The sequence below is a fragment of the Protopterus annectens genome, chromosome 4.part0, assembly GCF_019279795.1.
Source record: "Protopterus annectens isolate FY-2018-M chromosome 4.part0, PAN1.0, whole genome shotgun sequence".
Lineage (NCBI taxonomy): Eukaryota > Metazoa > Chordata > Ceratodontiformes > Protopteridae > Protopterus > Protopterus annectens.
In genome coordinates this window covers 1094195688-1094222877 of record NC_056733.1, presented here as the reverse complement: position 1 = coordinate 1094222877, position 27190 = coordinate 1094195688, and the positions used below count along the sequence as shown (strand labels likewise).

The following is a 27190-nucleotide window of genomic DNA, read 5'->3' as shown; positions in this document are numbered from 1 at the left end:
TCCTCACTACCATAGACACTTGATTGACAAAGACTAGATTGTGTCTGTGTGTGCCTGCAAGTCCCTGATACTGGGTCAGCTTCTATGGGTATATTGTCAGTATGTTAGTTACCGGGGGTGGCTGACTTCCTGAAGGATATTCTTATGCATTTCTTGGCATATGATTTTAGTCCATGGCTCAGACACCAGTTATTCTTCTGTATCAGTCCTTCTTGTAGAACATTCTTCTTGGTGGAGGATTTTATGACTATTCCTAGTTTACATCATCATCCTCATCATCCCCTTTTTCCCATTTTTCTACATGCTGTTTGGGATGTTAGGTCAGCTTTTGCCATCATTCTCCATCCAATGGCACTCTCTTACTTTCTTTGGCAGTCATGCCTGACTGTAGCAGGTCATCTCTCACACAATCCATCCATCTCTTTGCTGGATGCCTTTGTTCCTCTTGCCTTCTTCGTCTCTGCCCTAAATCTTCTTCACCAGATTGTCTTCTCTTTTCTGCACATGTGCCTGAACTAGCATAATTTGTTCTCTTAACCTTCTCTGCAATTGGAGCTACATTGGCTTCTGCTTTGGTATCTTAATTTCTTTATCAGTCCAACAGTGTGCATCATATTAACAGTCTCAGTCACTTTATTTTCATCACCTCCAGAAATCTAGCTAAGGCACGGTAAGAAGGGCAATCACCCCTGACACAAAGTGTTGGGAGGTTGGATGTAACTGTAATAACTTGATCAACTGAGTTACTATAGGTGAAGTGTTAGAATGTAGCCATTGGGTTATTACAGTGAACACTTTATTTTTTTACTCCTCAGTTGAAGAGCTACCTTGGGTGGGGCACTGGCTTCTGGTATTGGTACAAGGTGCTGATTGAGCCAGGTATGCCTCTGATTACCTCTAGTTTCCTCAACTGCTCTGCCTTTACTGCCCAAGTTTCTGTACCATAGAGTAGTACTGGTCACACCATTGTATTGTACACTTTACATTTCAGCTTTTTTGTCATTCTTCAGTCATGCACAACCCCTAACACTCAGTGCCATTTGGCTGAATCCTCTCTGATTTTAGCTTTGACCTCTTTATTCAGACTTTGCCTCTCGTCAATTATCCCTCCCAGATACCTGAAGCTATTAACCCATTTCATTATTTCCCCTTCTATCTAAATTCTCAATGTCCTCTGATTTCCCCCATGTGTCCTCAGTTTTGCATTCCATTCCCCTATCCTTTGCTGAAGTTCTCCCTCAGAGTCTGCCTATAATACCATATCATCTGCATACAGCAATTATGTTCATCTGTCCTCTCTGACCTATTTGTTCAAGTAGTCTATCACCAGTATTTATAACAGTGGGTTCAGAGCTGAACCCTGATACTCACCCACTCTCACTGGAAATCCCTCTGTGACACTGAGCACTGTTTGTACTTCAGTCACTGAATTTTTTACACAGCTTGCACTAATTTTACCAATGTTTCTGGGACTTTGAACCACTGCAGAATTACCTAAATAAGCTTTCTTGGGACCTTGTCACATACTTTCATCAAGTCTAGGAATGCCCAGTTGAACTCTTTCCTCATCTTTCACTTCTTCTCAGCTATTTGTCTCACTGCAAATATTGGGTCAGCTGTGCTGCCTCCTGATCTTAATCTGAACTGCAAATCTCCCACCTTACTTTCTACTACTCTGAGTATTCACTTATCAGTCACCCTGTCCAGAACTTTCATGCAGTGTGATAAGAGTTTGATGCCTTTATACTGTCCACAGTTGTGAATGTCTTCTTTGTTCTTGAACACTGGCACTAGTATGATTATTCTCTGGTCATCCTTTGAGCCTATAGCTTTTGTGGATTCAATGCTTCTGTTATAGAGAACATTGTTTTTTTACTATCTGTGATAGAGCAAGAAAGATTTCTGAATTACAGGCATCATTGTTCAGAAAAATCTATAAATTTCCACAAATGAGGAGTTTCTTTGAAACTATAGTCTTCTTTTTGGTAATGGTTGGTTTTGCTATGAAACTGAACTATAACTATCCACTTTTCTGAATTTAACATTTCATGAAGATCACTAGAGATCTACTGGAGCAAACACAGTTATCTTTACTAGAAACAACTTGTTGCAATATTAAACATAAAATATAAATGTTCTCTCAATGTTAAGTTTAACCACTGCATAATAATTCATACATTGGCTTCAATAACAACTGACTTTACCAGGACCACCATTCAGAAAAGTAATAACTTGTACATTATATATCAGAAATGTAAAAATATTTTTTAAGTAATAAAAATATTTTTTTAAGTATTAAACCTGACAATTCTGAAATATTTTCTGCTGGCATCACATATACAAAAAAACAAAGTTTTCTTGGAGATACTCTTCAACTCCACAGAAGTTTGGACTCAAATGGGTAAAGTTAGCTTCCCAATAATACATTTCAAATCTTAGGTAAAGAAAATATTTCCCTTATTAAGTATGAACTGCAAGTAACTTCCTAAAAGCTACTTAACTGTCATTGGAGAAACGGTAAGAATGTAAAATGGGTAAGCAAGCAAAAATGCTAACTGATGAAATTTTCATAAGAATAATAAAAGAACATTAGCAGAAAGTGTTATCTGGTACTATTAAATTTGAAGCACATAAGTAGGATAAAAAAAATCCATCCATTCCATCTGATATCACATAGATAACCTTTTCCTTTTTGCTAAACAGAATTTTCTGGTTAAAAGCTTTTTTAACCTCAAAAATTTACACATTTTCAAAACAGCTATTTTGCATTAACTCAAAGCCCTGCATGCAATGAACTTGGGAGTATCCAAAGTAAGATGGAAGCACTTGATTTGATATACTGTAAGTTCAATGAATTGTAAAATCTCAGGTAAATGAAGCATTAGCGTTTGCACCATTCAGTATAATGGAGAGAACCAAGGCTGCTTTGTCCAAAAAGAAGATACTATAATTAGAACTGTCTTGTCTTATTTTGCATTTGATAGCTTTTTTAAATAAAACAAATTGAGAAAACAAATACATCAGATTTGAGCTCTAATTTATAATCAAAGCATTTGTGGTCAAACCTTTATGATGAGGATATATACTGTAAAATCAGATAGCAAGCCGCAGAGTAGAAAAGCAACTAGATCTCTCCTAAGCTGCTCCCATAATACGGACAATTTGGTAAAATGGTTTTGCAGAGTTTCCAGTCAACAACATCTGCTTGGTGAAGAGATGTGCCATGACATTCAGATAAAATGATACAATGTCAGATTGGATAAAGAAAACCAGAGGCAAGACATCTTTCAAAATTATCACTATCCAACTTCATAATTTATATTAGTTCTTCTCCATTTGACCAGGTACCATATTACTGTTATGATGCCATATATTGCACATAGTACCTTGAAAAAGACACAATTACAGAGTAGGAAGAAAATATTGTAATGCTAGATACTCTGCTAACATTTTCTTTGTGTAAATATGATTTTTATACCAGCATGGACACCTGGTACAGCAAGGTATTAGATATAGGAGGTCTAAAATATGTCTCTCCCATAAATGGGTTCGAGCCAATGTTCAGTCTCGCTATCGCCCAATATCCACTGGGTTGCTTCTCAGATCAAGGGTCTCCCCCTATATCCCACAATTTCAAAGCTGTATTCCATCATGTCTCAAAGAAAACCCCCCACAAACCAAGGCTGTCTGTACTTAGATAGTGGAGGAATCCCAAGAAAAAAGAAGTAGACAACTAAACCAATACTATAGGAGAAAAGAACCCACAAACTCTCGGTATAAAGTAAGTATCTAAACCACAAACCATGGAGGGAGGGTAGAGGTAGTGAATGACAAGGAGTTGTCCAGAAACCACAGTTCTGGTTTCTGCTGGGTCTGTTGTCAGCTCCAGAAGACAACTGGAGGGTGAAGAAACTAGTAAGACATGAACACTATTAAACAGGATGGAAATCTCAGCTTCATTGGAACCTTGAATTCCACGCCTCTAGACCAAAATTCGGTAGACCATCGAACATACTCCTGAGATAACATACCCCAAAGTTGGCACGAAAAGCTGATTGACTACAGTGGAGTGTAATGCTAATTGCTTTGCTGAGATAAAGCCCATGTGGCTGCTCTATGTCTGGAATGCATTGAGACTCTTGTTGGTAGTGTAAGCTGGTTTGAGCACTGAAGCCAGTTGAATGATACTAATAATTAAAAGGCAATGCCCAATTTCTGATTTCTGAGATAGGCTTAAATATTGGTATAAGCTATAATGGAAGAGACACTTATAGAAACTGAACTGGCAAGTTAACTTTCGCATAAGACAAGGGAATATTTTTGAGAGAGGAACTGGAGATCAGAGTCTCTTTTCTGAAAAAATAATTAAGTTCAATCTTTAAAATTTACATGAAGTTCAATTCGTTGAATGTTCCGGAAGAAGAAAACTACTCAAGGAGTTTGACGAGGTTTCAATCAGAGGAGCTCAGAGGAAACTTCTAGAAAATTAGACTCAGGCTAGCTGGTGTTTTCCAAATCAGTGACCTGGGAGATCATGAAAAATGACTAAGAGTTTGTGAAACAAGGAAATTAGATGGAAAGGCATCTAGGAAGTGTTGATGGCTCCTAGTCAAGAAAAGTCCATGAAATTGAAGTCTTCAGGGGCAAGGGGTTGCAGGCTCTATGGGAAGATCAGTCAATTGCCATTGAATTCTAGTCCCATTGAGGTGGGGATCTTTGATTGGGGGCTTGAAGAAAAGCAGTAGTCTTAATGGATGATACTAGAGTGAGAGACACCTGACTGAGTTGCAGGTGAATCAGCTAAGTATACTCTAGGTGCTAGGAAGTGGTCTAATGGTAGATGACTGCTTCCAGGAATGAAAGAGGGATAGAAGGAAGGAAGATCAGGACTGGTCTTGCAAATGCGGATGAAGGGTTTTGCTGTTGTTTGTACACCGAGTTGCCACCACTCTTGTGAGTAATGCAGAGGAAGCTATGAGATGTTACCAGAAATAGTGGGTGATGGCCGAAGCGGTAAGTGAAAGGGGAGGCCTGGCAGGCAAGGAGGTTGAGGAAGATTTCCACTTAGGGTGCACTTCTGAGACTGGTGGAGTGCAAGAAGGAGGATGCTGTGGGAGATGCAAAGGCTGTTCTGAGAGATAATGATGCTGGCTAGAGAGGTAATCATGGGAGAACAGTAAGTCTGTGAGGATGATGGTGGAGGTGAGAGGGAGGCTTGGTGGGAAAAGCGAAGTGATCGGGAAAGGGGGGATAAAGAAGAGCCAAGGGTTTGAAAGAGGAGATACAGTTTGGGGCGGGCCAATCGAAAGCTAGAAGGTAAAAGAAGTGGCAAAGGTAAAGAGGGACTCTTGCTGTTGAGAGACTAGTTCCCCCCTGAGCAGGCAAAAGACCCCCACTGCGTTCGTTGTTATGAATCCACTGCACCAGGAGACCACTTGTTTTCATGAGAACCGCAGCGGAGGACTAGCCCCTGCCAACTTGAGGACTATCCGAGCCCTACTCCAAGTCTGGCACTGCTGTCAAGAAATCGGATGAAGAAAATGTCTGAGAATCCAAAGCCTGCTAAAAGGACTTGTTCTGCCCGCAAACTTTGATGTACCTGTCTGACGTGCAAGTTTATCGCCGGAATCTCAACTGTCCTGATTGGCAGCTGTGTGAAGAAGTGAGTCTTCACTATGAGCACCGCTCTCCCCTCTGCCTCGCTGCAAGACTGCTCCACACAAAAGATCACACCGCCTATGAAGCACTTCCCTGACTTCTGGAAGCCCTGATTCAGCAGCCACCCCAGATGGAACATGGAGCTCCTCATCTGGATCACCATGTGCAGTGATTCTTGCATGGATCCAGAGGAGGAATGATGTGAAACATCGGTCTGTTTGAATTGATGTTGAACTGAGCTAAGGACTTGATGGGAACGCGGCATGATGCTGAAAGCTTTGGGTGAAAAGGGAAAACCAGTGAAGGATATCTCTAATACAAAGTTAGGATGATGTCTAGACATCCTGTCTGGATCTTGTAGGGCTCTAGAAAAAGAGAAGTGACTGGTTATGTCGATTGCCTAGTTAGTAAGGCTGTTATGATGGAAAGATGAAGTGGGCCTCTTGATGAAATTTATTGAGACAGATTCCTGAGGCAGAACAAGGCAGATTTTTCAAATTCTATAGAAATACCTAGAGCTGAAGGTGAGAAATCTGCAGAGACTGCCCTGAGAGTTTGGAGTGAGTGGTCCATGCCAGCCATCCAAATTTGGAAACTGAGAGAACTGGCAGTGCCTTGAGTCACTAGTGAGGCATCATGGACATGGTAGGGCTAAACACCCTGGAGCTGAGGTCAGAGCCTGGGCCAAAGGGCCTGGACAGTAGTGACCAGCTCCGAAGCTGTCCCAGAGAAACCATCTGAGCACCTGAAGGATTAGATTTTGATCTGATGGTACGTGGTTCATTGACCACTGTATCGCATCATGAAAGGTTAGATGGATCTGCCCATCCCCATTCAAGAATTTAGAACATCCCGTAAATTTTGTTTTATTTGCTGAGATCCAGTATTGGGTCCCATTCCCAGTTTTTTGTTGCCCAAGAATGGATTTTTTGTCCGATCCCCTGCTGGTCTGCTGGGACTGGTTGGGAGCTTAGCTTCTGCAGAGGATACTTTGAATTAATGATGGGAGCTGACCCTGGGTGGGGAAGGAGCCTGGAAAGTAGCTTGGAGGCTGAGATGGGATGTTTTTAAAGGGATTTTGTAACTCGAGGATATGATGTGTCCTTGAGTGAGGGAAAGCAGGGCTTTTGGGTACAGTGATAATCTTTGCCGAGAAGCTTTTTGGTGGAGCCGGCTGGCCTCAGGGATGCTGAAAGGGTTTATGAGCTGGTTATCGCCGACTGGTTCTGCTTCCCCCCTCTGCCTCTACTTGTGCTGCCCCTGTTCCCCTCTGCCCTTCCCCTCTGCCTCAAGACTGCCTGGCCTGTGGAGACCCTGTCTGAGCTGGGAAAATCCCTGACCATCCCCCCCAGAGTGATGAACTAAGGCCTGATTGGTGATCAACAGACGGCCAGTGAAGGGAGAGTCTTACACTCCCCTTCACAGGGGTCTCACCTTTGACCCCCACAAAGTTGAGCCAAGAAAGGGTTCAAAGTGAAGGGTGTCAAACAAGGGTTAAGGGTGTGGCACCGCACATCCAGACATACAGCAAGCTAGTCATTGACCTGTGCCTCACACCTATGCTCCATCAACATGTGAGAGATAAGCCACATGGAGGAGATTGGACCCCATGGGCCAAGATAGCAGTTGATTCAGGGGGGTCTTGGAACCCATCTCTGTTCCTGGGCTATAGTGACACACCAATATCCTTGCTGGATCCCTCCCACGCATGATGAAGGTGGTCACACCTTGGACCAATCCTCGCATGGAGCAAAGGAATCAGAGGAAATCATCAAACATCATGAACCACTCCGTCCTATGAGGATGGATTATTAGGGAGGGACAGTGCCAGCAGCCATCACTGGCCTAGGCTAGTGGCCACCACCCCACCATCATGCCAAACTTTTTATGGCCTCAATTGTTTTTGGGCTGTAATTTTGGTCATTAATTGGCCTCCTTGGGTGCCACCACTTCCATGGGGGTTCAGGCAGGGCCCACCCCTGAGGGCCACCACACCATCATGAGGGAAAGGGAGGGAGAGACCAGGAGGTGGAAAGAAGGGCGAGCAAAACGCCTCAAGTAAAACCGACCTCGCCCTCTGAAGGTTAATGCCGGGCCAGTTCCCCTCTGTTTAAGGATTTTCAAGATGTCCAGCAAAGAGAGACATTGTCAGGGGGACCCGAAACCCCACAGATTCCTCCAGGGGTCGGGTGTCAGAGGTGATAGACTCAGGAGTCAATCCCTCTCCACTGTCCTTCTCCTGGAGAGGTTCTCCTGGATGAGAGGAGGCCTGAGAGAGGAGGATATTTACAATGGTGGGCTGAAACTGGAGGAGCTGGCTCGAGTTACGGTGGGGTAGAAGGTGGGGAGGGCACCTGAGGGAGGATAGAGTGGAGGACCCGACTGGTGGGCATATACTAGGTATAGCACGCCCAAGATGCCCTGGCCAAAGGGCCCCTCAGCGACAGCTGACCAGCGTCCCCAGGGGAGCAAAGGACCCCCAGCAGGCCGCAGGGATGGCTCGCCGGCGTCGGAGAGGGATCAGGGCACCGCGTGTCTCGAAGAGGAGAGGCTCCCACAAGGGAGAGGGTATGCCTCTCACCGAGAGGAACAAGGAGGCACCTCGGGAGCCGACGAAAGAGAAGGAAATCGAGCGGACGACAGAAGCCAAAGGGTATGAGCTCAGTACCAAGAGCCGAAAAGGGACAGTCGGAGAGTCTCACAAGGATGGGAAAGGAGAGGGAGATAGAAGCAGAGGGAATAGCTAATACTGACTGTTGAGGATATGCAGCATTGCACCAAGTGCCTCGGACCGGACTGAAGTCTACACGGGACAGCCCGAGGGAGGACAGAGTCGCCCTCGGAGGAGAGGAAGAGGGAGACCTAGCCTGGCCTCTGACAGAAGAGGGGAGGGATGGACCTCTGGGATGAAGGTGGCCGCTGGGGACTTTCTTTGAGACTGGTGGAAGAAGACTACTTGAGCCTCTGAGAGCCACTGGTTAGACTGAACCTTGAGTCGGTGTACGGTCAGCCCAGCGGAGTCAAGCAGCGACTCCAGCCAGAGCAGATGCACTGGAAGCTGCTGCCATGGCTGAAGCTGGTTGAGCTGGAAGTCTGCAGAACGCAAGCTGGAGAGCGGTGCCTGGCACAGGGGCTCAAAGGCGAAGGCTTTGTTCAGCCTCCTGCAGGACTCTAGGCTGTGTGCATGGCAAACAGCACATGAGTCCTTCAGCGTGCAAAGGTCCCAGGTAATAAAGGTCACAGGTTGACCAAGGCACAAGAAGTGTGACAGCTGACACAGCTTTGTCAGAGACACTTGAGAATCACACTTTTTGAGTCTTTAGACATCTAAATTAGATGCATGTAACACAGACACACCTAACCTTAACACAAAAAAAAAATCCAGTCACTTGAAAAAAACAGGGAAAAAAAAACAGGGCAAAAAAAAAGTAAGTTAAAAGGGGTTAAAAGGGAAGAGGAAAAAAAACTAAGAGGATAATAAAACTAGAAACTAAACTAAACTAGAAAGAATAGGGAAGAATAGGGTAAGTTTTGACAAGAAAACAAGAAAAACTCACCAACCTGCCAGAGAAAGTAGAAGACTCATTTCAGCTAAAGCAAGCGAGATCCAGATTTGGTAGTTACGCCTTAGATATATTATAGGGAAGCCGTGGAATAATAATAAGTTCTAGGCTTTTTTGTCGAGATGGGAGAGAGGGATTGGCCTCAACCCATCCAGCAAGAATGAAGGTGAGATTGACAACTTAACATCATCTGTTAACACAAAATGTTGAACAAATACTTGCTGAAATGGATTCCCTGGAATGGATTGAAATTTCTAATTCCATGACATTACTCTTTAATTAGTGCTCAAAATAATGTGAAGCTTAAAGATGTATGAGACAGCACTAGATTTCCTCACCTGTAACCTGACATTAAATATGAACTAAAGGTTTGAATTCATAAATCCCAAGGTGCTGAGAATCATCCAAGCTGACACAGTAGTGTCTGACTTTATATTGCGAAATAAATTTTGAAAACATCTTCAAGACTGAATTCATGGTAACACTAATATTTTTTTTTCCCTTTCTGGATGAGTTCTAATTCAGAATTTTCTAGAATGAAAGTTGAAAAAAATAGGGGTAACTGTGAATATCTTACATTCTGAGGTAGTCAAACATTGTGAGTGTGCATTTAGTAACCTCTCAAGAAGATAAATAAAAACTAAAGATAGATTGGTAAAATGGACATTCTTAATCCCTATTTTGAATATTAAGGAATTTAGTTAGCTTTCTTTATGAAAATATGTAGGCAATCACCTTCTAGATCGAGGTTTACAATCCATATTCTTTGGGAAAGCAGTGAAAGCAAATACTTTAAAGTAGCATTCTGCAGCCCGTTGGCTTAAGGGGAAACATGTTTTAGAAAATCTGCAAATATAATCCACTTTCCATCTCATCTGAAAATCAGAAAGGATCTGTAATGGAACCTTATTTTATGTGGGGACCTGTAGCAAAGGCTGTTTGTGTAACAGCTGGAAGATAAAGGAAACATTAATGTAACTGATACTGTAGGACACACTGAATATGTGACAGGTTCTCAAGTAAACATGAATCCAAAACCTGAAGGTAAAACTCTCATCTATATGTTTAAAATTATTATATTCTACATACACACAAACAGATAACATTATATAAATAGGTAAGAGGAAGAGAAACATCATTTATAAAACAATGGTCCACTTTTTAGACCTACTTTTTGGGACAGAGACAGGATTTCAGAAACAGCTTCATCTGCTTAAGACTATTAGAAGAATTCATCATTAAAATACCCAGAAAAACATATTCATAGATTGCAATGGTTGACTTACATTATCACAAGGCAGTTCTGCCTGAGAACACAATCTAAATTCTATATCACAAAAAGTTATGTTTTTTATGTCTGTTCCTGTAATCAACACATAATGGACTGTCATATAATGCCACACCAAATAGAAAATAGGTACAACTGACATAATTTAAACAATGACAACTCCCTCTTCTGAGGTGCAACCAAACTAACCCTCTTCACTATTTCACCGCATGGTATATATAGGTAAATATAATCCATTAATCAAGTATTCAAAGAAATGAATGTAGTTTGTTGTCTTAAATATGAGCCAGTCACTGTAAACCACCTTGGGAATCAGACATGGGAACTAAATCATAAACAAATCAGGTAAAAAATAATAACTTCTTTATCAGTAACTGTAAAAGAATGAATGTTTGGCTGAAATGCAACTAATGCATTCAAAAGAGAAGGTCTCGGCAAACCCTGTACAGCATAATAAATGTTATCTACAAATAACCTGAACAACTGGTCAAATAAAATTGAGAAAGCAGTGAACATCAAGCTCTTTCGTTTTCATGACTGACAGGACACTTCATTTGCATGACTGCTAGATAGAAACAAACTATGAACAGAGAAGTCACAAGCCATGTAATTTTATTTTTACTTTATTTCTGGGGTTCCTTGACCAATTAAACTGCATTGTGTTAAGACATGTCCTCTATTGCAATCACTGAATGTTCATATTTTTATAAACTCCTAGCCTCATAAACTACCCAACATAAATTAATTATACAAGTAATTAGATGCTCTTCACACTTTTGTTTTCTTTGTTACTGAAACTGACAACTTGCTTCTCCTGTAAGTCTGTATTTGAACATTCCTCCCATCTCATTTGCTCACTTAATCGAGTACAGTGAGATCATATTCTGAGTCTAGTGTTCACTCTACTTAATACAGAGAGAAGATCTGAGAAGGCCAACCCACTTAGGTTCTTCCTTCCTCTCTCCTTGCACTTTACTAACAAAAAAAAATGTTTGCACTTTATTCATCTGCTTTTACTGTATTTGTGTTTCCTCTTACTTTATTTTCCTTTTGCCTCTTCTTAAAAGTACTCAGTTTTATTTATTCTGCTGCATTTATTGCTGCTTGGTAGTAGTCTGATTAAATTGTAACTGTTATTCTAAGTCTTTTGGATTAAGCACTTGGGCTTCATATCAGTTGTTTTACATTAAGAAGGTTTGTGGTCTGCACTGTTGTGGCAGGACAGCTAGCTTACATCCTTCTAAGCTGGGAACTGCTGATTAAAGGCTCAGTGTCTTCTATTCTTAAAGTATATTAGTTCTGGTTTAAGCACTTGGGCTTCAGGCCAGTTATTCTACATTAAGAAGGTTTGTGGTCTGCACTCTTGTGGCAGGAGAGGCTGGATTCTACCCTTCTGAGCTGGGAATTTCTGGCACAGGCTTATTGTGCCTGTTTATTTGAACTGTTTCTTTCTGAAATTGGTGCACCTTGTTGCTGTAGCATAGACCAGATTCAGGCCTTCTGAATCTAGCTTTGTTTGTATAACTTGAGCACTGATCCAGGCCATCTTTTTTTGGAGAATGTTCCCCTGCACCCTAGTAGCAGGAGTGTGCAGTTAGAACTTGTCTGATTGAAGACTACTGGAACAGGGCTCAGTTTTGAGCTTTTTTCTGGTTAACTGGGTAACTTGTTTAAATCAGTTTGTTAATTTTTTATTGTTATATATATATATATATATATATATATATATATATATATATATATATCTGCTTTTACTGTATTTGTGTTTCTTCCTACTTTATTAGTAGGGGCATTGACTACAACTCTGATCTGAGATATATAACAATACGTATCCTTTTCTGTGCATTTAAAGTGTTTTTTTATTGTATCTGCTTTATTTTCTGAAAAAAAAACAAAAAAAAAAAAATATATATACTTGTTTCCCGCCTTTCTAAGCTAGTATAGTCCAGTTTTCAGGTTAGTGCTGAATTCAGGGCTGTGTTACAAATTTCTGTATTTGCACATACCTTACTTGGATAGAAGGAACTTTCTCTGTTCACTTGTGAGAGAGGGGAACTTTGAGCAGTCTATCTGTCCCTGGAGGAGTGGTTTCAGCCCAGAAATTAGTAGCTTATTGGCCATTTTGGGCTAATTTCTATCTCTTTCATTTCCCTGCTATTAAAAAATGCATTTGCCCGGTTTTGCCACCAGGCAGCGCCAGTTAGCTAGGGTATAACTATTCCCGGCTCCACAAAGTCTCTTCTTCAATTTTTCCCTTGGAACTAGACAAACTTTTAACTTAAGCACTCAAGCCATTCATTTCTTAGCTCGGCACTTGCTCAAAACTCAGAACAAGCACTTATAAACCCTAGCACTAGACCCCTCCCCATACTGTACAGAAGGACAAGGCTCTCTATTTGAACTTACAAGCCATTCAATAAATCAGTTCACTGTACCTATCCAGGCATGTCCAAAGGGCAGTTCCAGGTGTACTCTCCAGTCCAACTGGTGAATCTGGGCATTTTGAGGGAATGTTACAGCTGCCTCATGTACACACACAACCCTCTCCTCCTACCACCAAACACTAACACGTGTGAGAGATGCAATTATACAGCCAAACTGAAAGCTAAGATCTCTCAACTCAAGACTGGATCAGACAGTCAAGAGGAGAAGGGAAATACTTGCATCACACCACCAGTCTCACATAAATCCATTACACCAGCACTGGCAAAAAACACACATAAATACACAAAAACATACTCGAAGGCTCTAAATAAAAATCTGCAAAAGCAACACAGACCTCCAAAGCAGACATCCAAGCAACCTCCACTCCCCAATACAAATCATGAAACACATACTTCACAAAACCAGTGTGCCACACAATCACAGCCCTTAAGGCAAAATAACATACCCGACATACTAGTAATAGGCGACTCTATAGTCAGGCACACTGACATCCCACTCCCTAGGCTGATTAAGGAGAAGGTTACTGTTAGCTGCCTGTCGGGTGCCAGGATCTGCCACATAATTCAAGCACTCAGGTCACTCCAGAACAAGTACAAATACGACTCTGTCATTGTCCATGTTGGTGTGAATGACCTGAGCTGTACCTCCCTGGACTACATGAAAAGAGACATAGAAGGGCTCTCTGATCATGTAGCCCAAGCCCGTATAACCCTGACCTTGAGTAGCATCCTGCTCTCACCAAGAATGATACCACGGTATAAAGAAAAAAATTATCAATTTCAACAATTGGCTAAGTTTCTGGTGTCATTCAAAGGGGATCCAGTGTCTGTCCACCAAATACAAATGCTAAAAAACACTCCATTTAAACAAATGATAATAAAGCATCATCCAATCACAAGAAAACATTAATTAAAAGCAAAATCAATTAAAACTGAAGGACGACATTTAAAGATGCAGTGTTAACCACAACTCTTGGGAGTACTACTAGAACAAGAAATGCAAAAAATATATATATGAAGAATATATGTACTAACTAACCTATACTATTATATACAGGCATATGAGAACAAATAGGGAATGATGAATAATAACGGATAGCAGTCTTCTCTTCTTTAATAAGGGCATAATCGAGGCCTTAATGAGAGGGCTTCTATTAAGCCCTTATTAAAGAAAAGAAGACTCCAGAAGTAACTAGTAGTTGCTATCCATTATTATTCATCATTCCCTATTTGTTCTCAGCATTTGTATTTGGTCTGATGAAGCTTAACTGTGAAAGCGCTTACCACTTGCTGCAATAAATATTATGGTTTGTTTTTATTATTGGAGGATTTAGTGACTATGTTTTCCTGCCTCAGTGCCTGCATTCTCCTGTCGGAGTTCTTTGCTTATTGGAGGATTTAGTGACTGTGTTTTCCCGTTCCAGTGACTGTATTTTCCTGCCTGGTTCCTCCGTTGCTTATCTGCTATATTTTTCAAGATTCTTTAGCTATGTCAAGAATCTAAGTGGCAATGCTCAGATCTGCTCAGAGTTAGTGCAGAATGGCACAAAATACACTGAACTGACCGATATAGCCAACATTGTGGCAGACAGGTTCAGTGCAAACTTCACCCCCCTCTCACCCCCAAAAGGGCCCATAACTATACCAAAAGAATGTAGAGCCCCTTAAATCACAGACATTCAGGTTAAAACAGCCCTCTCCGAAGCCAAAAGCACATAATCAATGAGACCAGATGGTGTCCCTGGCTGTGTCCTACATGAGCTCAAAGATGAACTAACCCCTCATCTAAACACACTGTACAAACTCAGCCTCTCCACGGGCTACGTACTCATAGAGTGGCACACAGCAATGGTTATTCCACTCCACAAAGGTGGAGCCATAACTGACCCCAGGAACTATCGCCTATAAGCCTGACTAGCTTGGTCTGCAAGGTTATGGAGTGCATCATCATGGAACTCATTAACAGAGACACTGGGAACTTCCAAACACTGGACCCTAGCCAGTTCAGCTTTGTTAAGGGCAGATGATGCCTCCTAAACCTGGTGGACTTCTTTGAGACAGTTACCAAGGCTATAGACAAGAGAAAGGTGGTAAACACAGCCTACCTAGACCTCGCAAAGGCCTTCTACACCATTCCCCATTCTGGTATTATAGACAAGCTCACCAGTCTGAACATAAACCCCTACATCACAAGATGGGTTGCCAACTGGCTCACGGACAGAACACACATGGTGAGAGCTGAGGGAGCTAGGTCCAACTCTAAACTGGTTACAAGTGGTGTTCCCCAGGGCTAGTTCTAGGACCCCTCCTGTTTGGCATATACTTCTCAAAGGTACAGGCAAGCACAGGAGGATTATGGCTGACCAAGTTCACAGATGACTGCAAACTAGGGGCTATAATTGACTTTCCAGCTGACACAGACATCCTCCAAAAGGGTCTCACTGAGACGGATACCTGTTGTCAAAATCATGGCCTCGAACTAATTGCAAAAAGTGCATAGTCATCCTCTTTGGAAAAAACAAAGTACCCACAAACTACCACATAGGTGGTAGTCCCCTAAATACAGAAAACGTAATAAGGGATCTGGGGACTCAAGTTGATAGTAAACTCTCATTTGATAATCACATTGTCAAAGTGGTTAGAAAATCATGTGGCCCACCTAATCATAAAAGAGTTCACATCCAGATCAAAAGAAGTCATTGTGCCCCTCTACTCATCACTCATCAGACCCATCATAGAGTACAATGCCCCATATGGGATGTACCTTACAAGACACCTGCAACAGCTGGAAAGACCACAGAAGTACCTCACCAAGAGGATCACTGGCCTCAAACAAATGCCCTATGCAGCTTGACTGAAGAAACTCCAGCTGTACTCGGTTGCATACCGCCTACTCAGAGGTGATCTCTGCCTGATATACAAGGCCATGTCCAACCCAGAATTGATGGACATGCTCCACCTAAAGAAATCCTTATCCCCTCGAGCCACACACTCTAGGGATCTAAACCTCACCACAACAATAAATAGGACATGCTGGAGGGATAGATTCCTGTCCCATAGACTTCCCATGCTTTGGAACAAGATTCCACTCTACATTAGGCAGAGCTCCCCGCTAACACTCTTCAAGAGAAACCTTGATGAGTGGATGGGAAACAGAAAGTTTACCCCGGGGATCATTTCAGTGGCTCTGCTGGACAGAGGCACAGGGAACTAAATTAAGGGGGGGTGAAAGCCAACACATTCTGGCTAGGCTTATAAATGCCTTTGGGCAGATAGCTTAGTACCTACCTATGAAAATATGAACCTAAAATGAATGGCTTTTTCAGCCAATTTAGAAACTGAAGTGGAAATTAAACCAGTAAGTCTAACATACAGACCTCCTGCCTCCCTAGTAAATTAATGAATTTCACTTTGCTTGAGTTGACATTTATGGAAGTTATGAAATTTATGGAAGAAAAGCTCCTGAAGCAAAAGAAATGCTACTGGGCGGCAATTAATCATAATTTAAAATGCATCAGGTATGTCATTCTACAAAAATATTAAGTCAACAAGATGAAATGTGAGCTCAGATGTGACTTTGGTACAAAACAACATAACTAGGGGGTTGTAGCTGTTAAAGCTGTAAGATAATGCTATATCTCTGTCTAATGGCCAAAGCTGATCAGTTAATGTGGTTTGTTGAGTTACTTGCCAGAAATCACAAGATCTTCTCTGAACAGTGCTTAGTACGAGAGTGAAAGATTAAAATACTTTGTGTCAGTCATCTGTGGGTGGCTCTCCATTCAGATATTTACTGATTTTGTAGTTTCAAGAAAAACAATTTTCTAAGTCATAGACATAAAACTCCATGATCAAAGCAAGTAAAAAGGCAGAGATGGCAACAAACATAATTTAAAACCTGAATATCTGTAAAGAAAAATGCATCACAGTTTTACCCTGCTTTAACAAGCATATTGTTGGAGATATTTCTCTCAGATTGTATAAAAAGAGGAGGAAACTGATTTATGTGGCAACCTGTTTTTGCTCAGCTCAAACATTATGCTTTAAAATTTCTATAATACAATTAAATTTATATTTTTTAAACTTAGAACATGCTGTAAATGGAAAAAGGGCCAAATTGTAAAGATTCAGAAAAGTAATGCATTTTCTTTTTAAACTTCTGAGGCATTACTGTAAGATGATTAATTATTAAGGTTTTAATTTATTGCATTGCAAGAAAGAATAATCCTTCCCTGAACGTAACATGATCAGTGATTCTGCCTTAGCATATAAAGATGGATTTTAGAACTATACTTTAACTACATTCTTTGCTTTAATCTTGCATGAAAGGGGGATGTTTTCTTTTTTTTTATGTTTAGCTTAGCAGCACTCTGGCATAATCAAGATAATACAAAGAAAGGCACAGTAGTAGCATTTGGAGAGTCAGATCTCAATAGAGACCTTCAAAACTAAAAGGACAGGTCAACAAATTCCAGAGGTACTTATTTTACAGCAAAAAAAAAAGAATTACTGGGTTTTATAGAGTGAGGGACAGATTCAGAAATATCCACTTGCCCATCCTTACTAATGCATGCTAAACCTAATGCTGCCACCCACCCTAACCCAAGCAATACAACTTGCCTTGTAAAAACAATTCTCTTGGTAGGGAAATATGCCCTTTCTTTAAGTTTGTGTGATCTCAGAGTTAGTATATATAATGGGTGATGTTTTACTCTGTTTTGTTTAACCTTTGTTTTGCATCCATGGAGATTTTTGCTCACTGCATGCATAGTAGTGTGTCAATGTTTGCAAAGTCAACCTTTTCTGGTCAGTCTTGTGAACTTTGACATTTGAGTCAGTTGTCCTTTTAAGTACACTCATGTGTGTGTTTGCATCTATCTATATCGATATCCATATATATATATATATATATATATATATATATTGATATATTGATATATTAATATATACATAGATATATATGTATGTATATATATATATATATATATATATATATATATATATATATATATATATATATATATGTGTGTATATACAGAAACATATATATTTATACAGAGAGAGATGGTATATGTAAAACAGCCAAGCTGCAATTAACCAAATCATAGCTCACCAAAGTTAGTACATCAAATCCTGAACCAGCAAAAGTCTGGAATGGGCCTTAAAATTGTTCCTACATCTTTGGGGGGGGTCACATTTTTCACTTTCCTGTTCTACCTTGGAAATAGATTTTAACATGCATCTAAAAGGGAGGCAGGCCTTCCACCCTCCTACTGCCAAATATTTTCTGAATCAGTCTTCAGTATAACAGTTTTGATGAGCCATGATTCACTCAGTCATGGCTTGTCTAAACTGAGTGTATCCATTTGTGTGTCCATATATTATTATAAGACAACTGATTGAATGTCCATTACATTGACAGACAACTCATTCAGTCAAAATGCTTGAAAGACCATTTTACTGAAACATTTAACTGACTGTCAAACAGTTAAGGAACATACAGTCAGAATGGCCCAAATGAATGTTTCAAAAAGAGTCTCTTTGAAGAGGCAAGTTCCCCAGATCCCATTTCTTAAATGTACTAACTCTAATTTTGAACCACTAGGAAGAAAACTAAAAATACTACACATAGCAAACCACTGCCAATGGTCAAACAGAAACAACATTACCAGTATGTGTAGGTGTCACTAATTACCAAGTTAAGCTTCTTCATATTTCTCAACAATTTCCAATTTTGTACTAGAAAACTACATTTTCTTATGCATCATTAAGTGAAATGGACTTTCATCCAAACAGTTATTCAGTCTTTTGACCACACTGATATGTCATTAAATAAAACTGGCATTCAGCCAAATGGCAGGCATCTACAGGCCAAATATAAATACAATATTTGATTATTACATATGCACAAATGCAGGTTAATCTGTACTGAATGAATCTTATTATTTGGCCCTGTCTGCCTGGGTAGTGCATGAAATGAGTCCACATGTTAGCTCAGTCAAAAACACAACTAACTAACTAAAACTATATGTAGGAGCATAAGAGTAGTAATGCAACATTTCCAATAGGGGAACAACATTAATCGGTCTTACATTGCTCCAATTTCTCAGGTATACTAGTCACATTTCTGCATGACAGCTGCTGACTGCTGGAATAAATTATTTATCTTGCTCAGCTTCCAGAATAATTATACCTTGTGTTTATTATCAGGCTTTAAAATGCATTCAGGATACGATTACCTGCACTTCCGATTTTTATAAAAGTCTGCTAAACATTAATGAATCTGAATCTGCTTGCTATGCATAAAGCAAATCCTGTAACCCCACAGAGCATGTTCCCGCCTTTAAACACAACTTATTCTGAGCATGTAGCACCTGATGTAGGTTATATTTCTGGTGGTGTGGGCTCAACAGCAAATGGATTTTGTTAAACATGAGTGACTAAATCTTGAAGCGTGCTGCAGTCAGATGTTATAAGATATCATTTTAATGGTTAAACCAAATGCTGCTTTACATCTTTTATTATATTTTAATGTTGTTATCCCTAAAAAGGTATTTCACACCCACTTATAAGGTCCCAATATAAATGAAGTAATTGAAATGCATCTAGATAAATGAATGGTTATTTATCTGTACAAATATGATTGTATAATTACAAAACTGTAACTAAAATATTGTTGAATACACATAATCAGTAGCCATTTGGAGTTATGTTTGCTCAGTTTTATGTATCAGACATTAATATTTTTCATCTGCTTACTGCTTTCTTTTATTTGTATTCATATGCATTCTTTAAGTTTTGTGCAGTTTACTATTGGTTAAATATATTGGGAGAGATTCATGAAAGAAAAAATACATGGTAAAAGATGTGATATACCACCTTGATCCAAAAATAGTCAATTTTGTAACAATGTCTGCCTATGCAATGAAAATATTCATGCTCACCAATAGAGTCATATTGTTAGTCTTTGTTATGGACTGTCACAGATGTAATTGTCTAGAATTCCTAGCTTGGTCAATACTGCATAGATGTGATGAAGCAGTACATCTAATCCATTTAGATTCTTACTTTCCATGGCCTCCCCCTCCATCAAATGCAAATTCACAGACTGCCAGTTTGCTGCCTGTGCTTCTGCCTCTCATCCACCATAAGGTTAAAAATGCTCATTATCCAAGGGCACCTTTTCTGCCTCCAGTGCACTGGTGGTTGTTTAGAGACTACTTTCTCACAACCACCTCATTGGATGCCAGTAGTAATGCTTGTTGTCCAGAGCACCACCTCACCAATCTACTATAAAGTTTAAAGCTATGCTTATGAACTTTCCCCTTTCATATGTGTTATTGATACTGTGCGGTACTATCCTTCTGTTTCATGTCTCTAATTGATATACAAAAGCAGTTCCTAAAATTCACTTTGCTTGGCAGAAGCTCATTGTAGCTCTGTAAAGCCAATGATAACATATGCATGGCTCCAAAAAGATTTTAGTAGGTTGTCAGTAACATTTAGGCTTTCTTTGTTGTCTTGCAGAAATAGATGTCTTTAGTAGGTGGGTGGGTATCTGATGACAAAGGGGTTGAAGATTGCAAAGAAGTATACATTTTTCAAAAATTGGATGATCTCCAAGGATGAGAAACATATACAATAACATTGTATGCTGGAAATGGCTAACTCTGAATTGTTGAAGTATTCCATGCATTTTTTTTCAGTATGAAATGTTAATATAATACTTTTTTTGTAATAAATGCAAGCACAGTAAAACAGACACACAAAAGTAAATAAAAAAGATGATGTTTGAATAATCTGTTTTACTTTCTATTAAAATGCTACTACTTTGTCTCAATGAAAAAGAGGCATTTGATCCTTAACAACTAAAAGGCACAGAGCTGGAACTTTGATTTTAACATACCATCTAATAAAGAGAGAGAACGCGAGATAGAGAGAGAGTGCAGCCATTTCCCATCGAGATCAAAATTTAAACCAAGTGCTGATTTATGAGCAGGACCCAACATTTTATCCTCAAACTTTTGTGAAATACAGAAAAAACGTTCTGTCATCCAAAAGAGGCATACATCTTCCTAATGTAATTAATCAAGTTCTACAACAAAGATTAGCTTAGAAACACATTAATCAATTACTGCAGTACTGGCATTTACAATAATGTAGGAACACGGGTGAGTGTTTGCTCTGTGTCTAAATATCGCATTATTCTATTACCCAAGGCTGGAAAGAAATAGATTCTTGTTATGGCGAAGACAATAAACCCAGACAGACTGAAGTACTTCTATAATTCTCATAACGTAACACTCCAACATTACTTCGACATTCCTACCTCATTTGTACGGTTAAAATCAATAAGCATTGGATGCAGGTCGGTTTGCTCATTTCCGGCATACGCGCTTGCTTGGTTTGGATTCATATTGCTGTTTAATGGGTCCACATTAGCCTGGCCCTCCCGAACGTAACCCCCGTGAATAGTCCCTCTAGCAAGTGAGTCCAAATAGCTTGTTCTAAAGCTCACGACGTTTGAATTGTTTACATTAAAATGTGTGACGCCCAAATGTTTTGATCTCTTGATTTTGCAGACTTTGAGAGTTACAAGCAATATTACCGATGCAAGAAACAAGAAAGTTACAGCTGCTAATGAAATTATTAAATAAACTGTTAAATTGGAGTCAAATTCGTCTACATTTTCATTGTCCGCAATTTCCAAACGATGTCCAGAAAAGTTTTCCGCTGCTAAAATTTTCACAGTTGTTGTTGCAGAAAGCGAGGGCTGCCCGTTATCTTTAACAACTACTATCAGTGTATGTCTGGTATTGTCTCTCTCTGTCATCTTCCGAATTGTCCTTATTTCCCCGGTGTGCAATCCTACTGAAAAAAGACTCTGATCTGAAACCTTCTGAAGGTGAAAAGAAAGCCAGGCGTTTTGTCCAGAATCTGCATCAACAGCAACGACTTTGCTGACAAGATATCCCACGTCTGCATTATTTGGTAAGATCTCTGCAGAAAAAGAGCTGTCTTTTGGTGAGGGGTGTAGCAGAGTGGGGGCGTTATCATTTTGGTCAATAATATATAACGTCACTGTAGTATTACTACTTAATGCTGGAGTACCAGAATCCCGAGCTTGAACACGAAATGTAAAGTTGTGGTTATGCTCATAATCAAACGGTCTGACTGCATGTATATTGCCCTGGTCTGAATTAATTGAAATAAAATGAGATATCGGGAAACCCTTAACCATTTCTTCAATAAGTGAATAGGATACCTGTGCGTTATCAGCAGAATCCTTATCAGTTGCCATAACAGATCCAATAAGAGCTCCAGGTTTGTTGTTCTCTGATACTTGCATGGTGCACAATGTCTTACTGAAGACCGGAGGGTTGTCATTAATATCAGAAATCTGTACTTGTATAACTGCTGTTGAAGAAAGTGGAGGAGACCCATCATCAACTGCAATGACTGTAATGTTGTATTCTGATATCTTCTCACGGTCAAGCTGGCCGTCTGTCACTAAGCGATAAAACTTTTTGAAAGAGGACATTAATTTGAAAGGTTGGTGTTTTGTGATAGAGCAACGGATGTCTCCCTTACCCCCATTATCTCGGTCTCTGACATTTAAAAGCGCTACAACCGTCTGAGGAGAAGAATCCTCCGGTAGGGGACTTCTTACAGAGGTTAAAATAATCTCTGGTGCATTGTCATTCACATCAACAATTTCAACTATAACTTTACAATACTCAGTCAAACCACCACCGTCTGTGGCTTGTAGTTCCATCTGATAAATGTCCGTGTCTTCAAAATCCAACGGCGTTGCCACGGTTATTTCCCCGGTTTTGTTATGTAACTTGAAAATACGACCCACTGCATCTGAAATGTGAGAGAAAGCATATGTGATGTCACCATTAGGTCCATCATCCAGGTCTGTAGCGGTCACCTTCACTGCCATATAATTTATTGCATTCTGTTCAAATAGCTTTACCTTATAAACTGATTGGTTAAAAACGGGTGCATTGTCGTTTATGTCTAGAACAATTATTTGTACTACTGCTGTCCCAGTTCTTTGAGGTTCACCGCCATCTACTGCAGACAATTGTAATAATATTTTGTGCGTCTTTTCGTAATCCAGCTGCTTCACGAGTACGATTTCTGGACGTTTACTTTGGCTATTTCCATCCCTAACATCCAAACGAAAATGTTCATTCGTGCCAATCCTATAGTTTTGGACAGCATTGGTACCCACGTCCAAATCCTGGGCACTGTCTAGCGGGAACTTCGTTCCTGGGACTGCATGCTCTGGCACTGGGATAACGATTTCCTTTTTTGAGAAAGATGGAGTATTATCATTAGCATCTACAATTTCTACTTCTCCACGATATAATTGTAAGGGATTTTCAATTACCAGCTGGAAGTACAGCAGGCAGTGATCCGTGTGTCCACATATCCCCTCTCTGTCTATCCTTTCATTTACTAATAATACTCCGGTCTTGGTATTTACCTGAAAGTACTGCTGGGTGCCCTCACAAACAATACGCGCCCCTCCATCAGATAACAGTCTGGTGTCCACTCCCAGGTCACTGGCGATATTGGAGACCACAGACCCTTTGGGCAGCTCTTCTCGAATGGAATATCGTAACGTAGAATCAACTGTGCTGCATAATACAATTAGTAGAAGAGAATAAATAAATTGCTTGCCTGGAGCTATTCGTGCGCCTAAATCCAAGATGCCCATTATAAAAATGTCCACTGCTTAACGTTTTCGGTTCCAAGTAATAATCCTTGCTGCTTTTCTGGCAAAAGCACTAATATACGTAGTTGGTGTATTATCCTTAGAATGACTCTTACATGACTGCGTCGGTTTCTGCTGAACATTGCAGAAAAAGTAGGACTATTTCTTAAAAAAAATTAAGTTGAGTAAATTAGCGAGCCAACAGCGACACTTAGTGTTTTGAGAGGCGAAGGAGTCTGAAAATTGAGAATCAGGTTCTTAGTATAAAACTAGTACCAGGCTGTCTTCTGCTGAGGTCCCGTAAACTACAAATCCAAACCTTATGAGAATTTGTAACATTCATTTAACCCCCTACTGCAATTTAGTGATTTAAAATTTGGAGAATCTCGATAAGTGGATGGGTTGGTGGGAGGACTCCCAGGATTACTCCGTGAGAGAGGCACACAGAACTAAACCTTTAAAAAGGGCAAGGTATAAATATCAAGGGTCAAGGTAAGCCATACAGAATCGGGCTAGGCTTATAATTGCCCCAGGGCAGATAGCCTAGTATGAACCTATGAACCTAAAAGAAAGGTAATCAATCACTGGGAATAATCGAGCTCCTGGCAGCTGCCAGTTTCACCAGACGCTCCTGTGCTTAGTGAAAGCAAAGAAAAAGAAACATTCCCTTACTGCAAACTCGAAGCTGATTTTAAAGCCGAACTTCAAGTTCAGTTTGCATACTCCTGTTAACTTTAACTGTGTTAGGTATTCTCGACTGATTTTCATGACTTTAATTATATCGACTGCATCTGCTGTTTAAAGTATGGAACGTAGTGGTAATGTAAATATCTGAGTTTCAAAAAAAAAACGCAAAGGTGGTCAAAATTGAATTCTAAAAAGTCTCCCATATGCATTTTAGTGGCAGTTTTTCAGTTTTAACCATTTTTGTCTCCTAGTAACTTCTTTTTAACATTGACTTGCCCCTGTCCTTCTTGGTGACAAATATTTACCAAGAAAGAAAACAATGATGAACAAGCAATCTTAAGGCATTACAACCCTGATTAGTACACAAATTAAATTCATGGCAAATCTAACCCACATCTGTAAACTCATTTTGATTAAAAACATCTCCCAGTTCCCCCAAAGAAAACACTTGGCAAATACACAGTGAGGAAACTTTCTGTTCTCTCTCTTCCTGTCTCTTTCTCTGCCAAATTAGACTACTAACTCCCATAGCCAGTCTTAGGCATAGGCCAACTAAGCAACCGCCTAGGGTGCCGCTTTAGTGGGGGCACTTTACCAGTATTTATTTGGTGTAGGTAGACCAGGATGGGGGCACTGGGTGGTGTGGTGGCGTGTGCCATTGTGCCTTCTGCCTAGGGCACCAGTTGACCTAAGGCCACTCCTGCTAACTCCTATATCAAATATCTGATGGGTACCTCCATCTCTGAAAAGAAGGTACACTTTGCATTTCATATTTAATAAATATTTCAGACCCAATGCATTAACACAATAATTATAAAATGGAATCTTAACAGCTTTCTTCCTTGGATCTGTTTCTGTTTGGCTGCAAGGCCAAAATGTCTTCCCATGATGCGATACTTTAAATATCCACTCTGATTACAAAAACGCATCTAGTATGAGTGGACAAGGTTATCCAGTTGAAGATCAGGATTCCTGAACTCCATCCCCCCACCCCCCAAAAAATGACCCCCCCCAAAAAAAAACACATTTTAAGTGTTTTCCATGATTTGGAGGGCAAGCACCAACACCCTCCCCCCCATATATATATATATATATATATATATATATATATATATATATATATATATATATATATATATATATATATTTGAGGGCATATATATATATATATATATATATATATATATATATATATATATATATATATATATATATATATATATATGTATATATATATATATATATATATATATATATATATATATATATATATATATATATATATATATATATATATATATATATATATATATATATATATATATATATATATATATATATATATATATATATATATATATGTATATATATATATATATATATATATATATATATATATATATATATATATATATATATATATATATATATATATATATATATATATATATATATATATATATATATATATATATATCAACTCCACAGTCGCAACAATTTGAAGAAGGGTGAAATTATCTCCAAAAAGGGCATCACTGCTGGCACAGCTTAACAATGGTGATTTCCTATGGAGGAGCCCTGATCCTCTGTATGTTGAGTCTCAGGTAAATGATGCTCAGAATTCAGTCTTCATCCACCAGTTAGATTGTGTTCCAAAACAGTTCTTCTCACAGTACTATCGCAAAATTTGATTTATAATTAGTATTTGTACTTACATGAATTGGTCTCGGAGATCCTCATGGTAGCTTCAGATACTTCTTCTCATCTTACATCTGTCAGCTGGTGGAACCACTACTCTTTGATACCAAAAGTGGATGTTGCTCTGTGGATTTACTTGAGCTGCCCAAAACTTAACTTATCAAAAGCCAAACTACAGACCACACCACACTGAAACAGTGTTGCCTTGCACTGCATGTAAGACTATTCATATTATGATACTTGGCAGCAAGAGGACAACCTTCTAGCTCAGTATAAATGTAACATAAATAACATGCAAGATGTTTGTTGCTGATCATGCAGTCTCAGAGATGTTATATACATTAGTTTGAGGGTATGGGGTGAGATCCTCTTCATAAAAAAATATAGCCTGAGGCTTTGTGCAGTTTCAAAATGGAATACCACTTAAACTGCTGGACATGTCTTATAGGTCACCCACTACAGCTTTCTCTGAATGCAGACTTTGATGCTGTGAGTACAGGTAAGTGGGTTAAGTTTAAGGGTATATGTTATATGTTCGAAGGCTTTATTGTTCGAACCACTAAAGATCGAACCTTAGTGATCGAACAATTAAATGTTCGAACATATAAAAAATGAATATTTAAAAAAAAATGTAAAGGGTGTAAGCTGGGGGGCAAGCCCCCCGGCACCCCCTACACCCCCTGCTACTTAAATATACCAACTCCGAGATCGCACTTCAGTGTGCTACAGTGTGGAAATGGAAACTCTCCCATTTCCTACACTGTAGAGCGATCTTGGAGTTGGTATATTTAAGTAGTGGGGGGTGCAGGATGGCTTGCTCCCCTGCTTACACCCTTTAGTTTTTTTTTTTAATTTTTAAAAATATTTGAACATTTAAATGTTCACTCACTAAAGGTCGATCGTTAGTGATTCGAACATTTAAGTGTTCGAATATTTAACATAGACCCAAGTTTAAGCTCCAGTGCATTGGTCATTCACTATTTTAACCATTTATTTCACTCCTGAGTCTCTTTAACAACCAATCTCACAACTGGGGACCATTTCCAGTCAAGTTGTTAATTTAAGTCATGGACCTCATTTTCTGACTTTCTGTTTCGAAGCAGACTTCTGTCATTACACCGGCTAC

General features: G+C 39.6%; 1 protein-coding gene across 16 annotated transcripts in view; it reads right to left on the bottom strand.

Moving 5' to 3' along the window:
• The window catches only part of LOC122799766 (protocadherin beta-15-like), an 886413-nt gene that overhangs the window by 60004 nt on the left and 799219 nt on the right, over nt 1–27190 (bottom strand). The window contains exon 1 of one of the 16 annotated variants that reach the window (XM_044069048.1): nt 21283–23808. The exons of the other annotated variants lie outside the window; for them this stretch is intronic. Within the exon in view, the coding sequence (XP_043924983.1) occupies nt 21283–23682 (2400 nt within the window). The 5' untranslated portion in view covers nt 23683–23808. Of the gene's footprint in view, nt 1–21282; nt 23809–27190 lie in introns of those variants that run through there. 16 annotated transcript variants of the gene reach the window in all.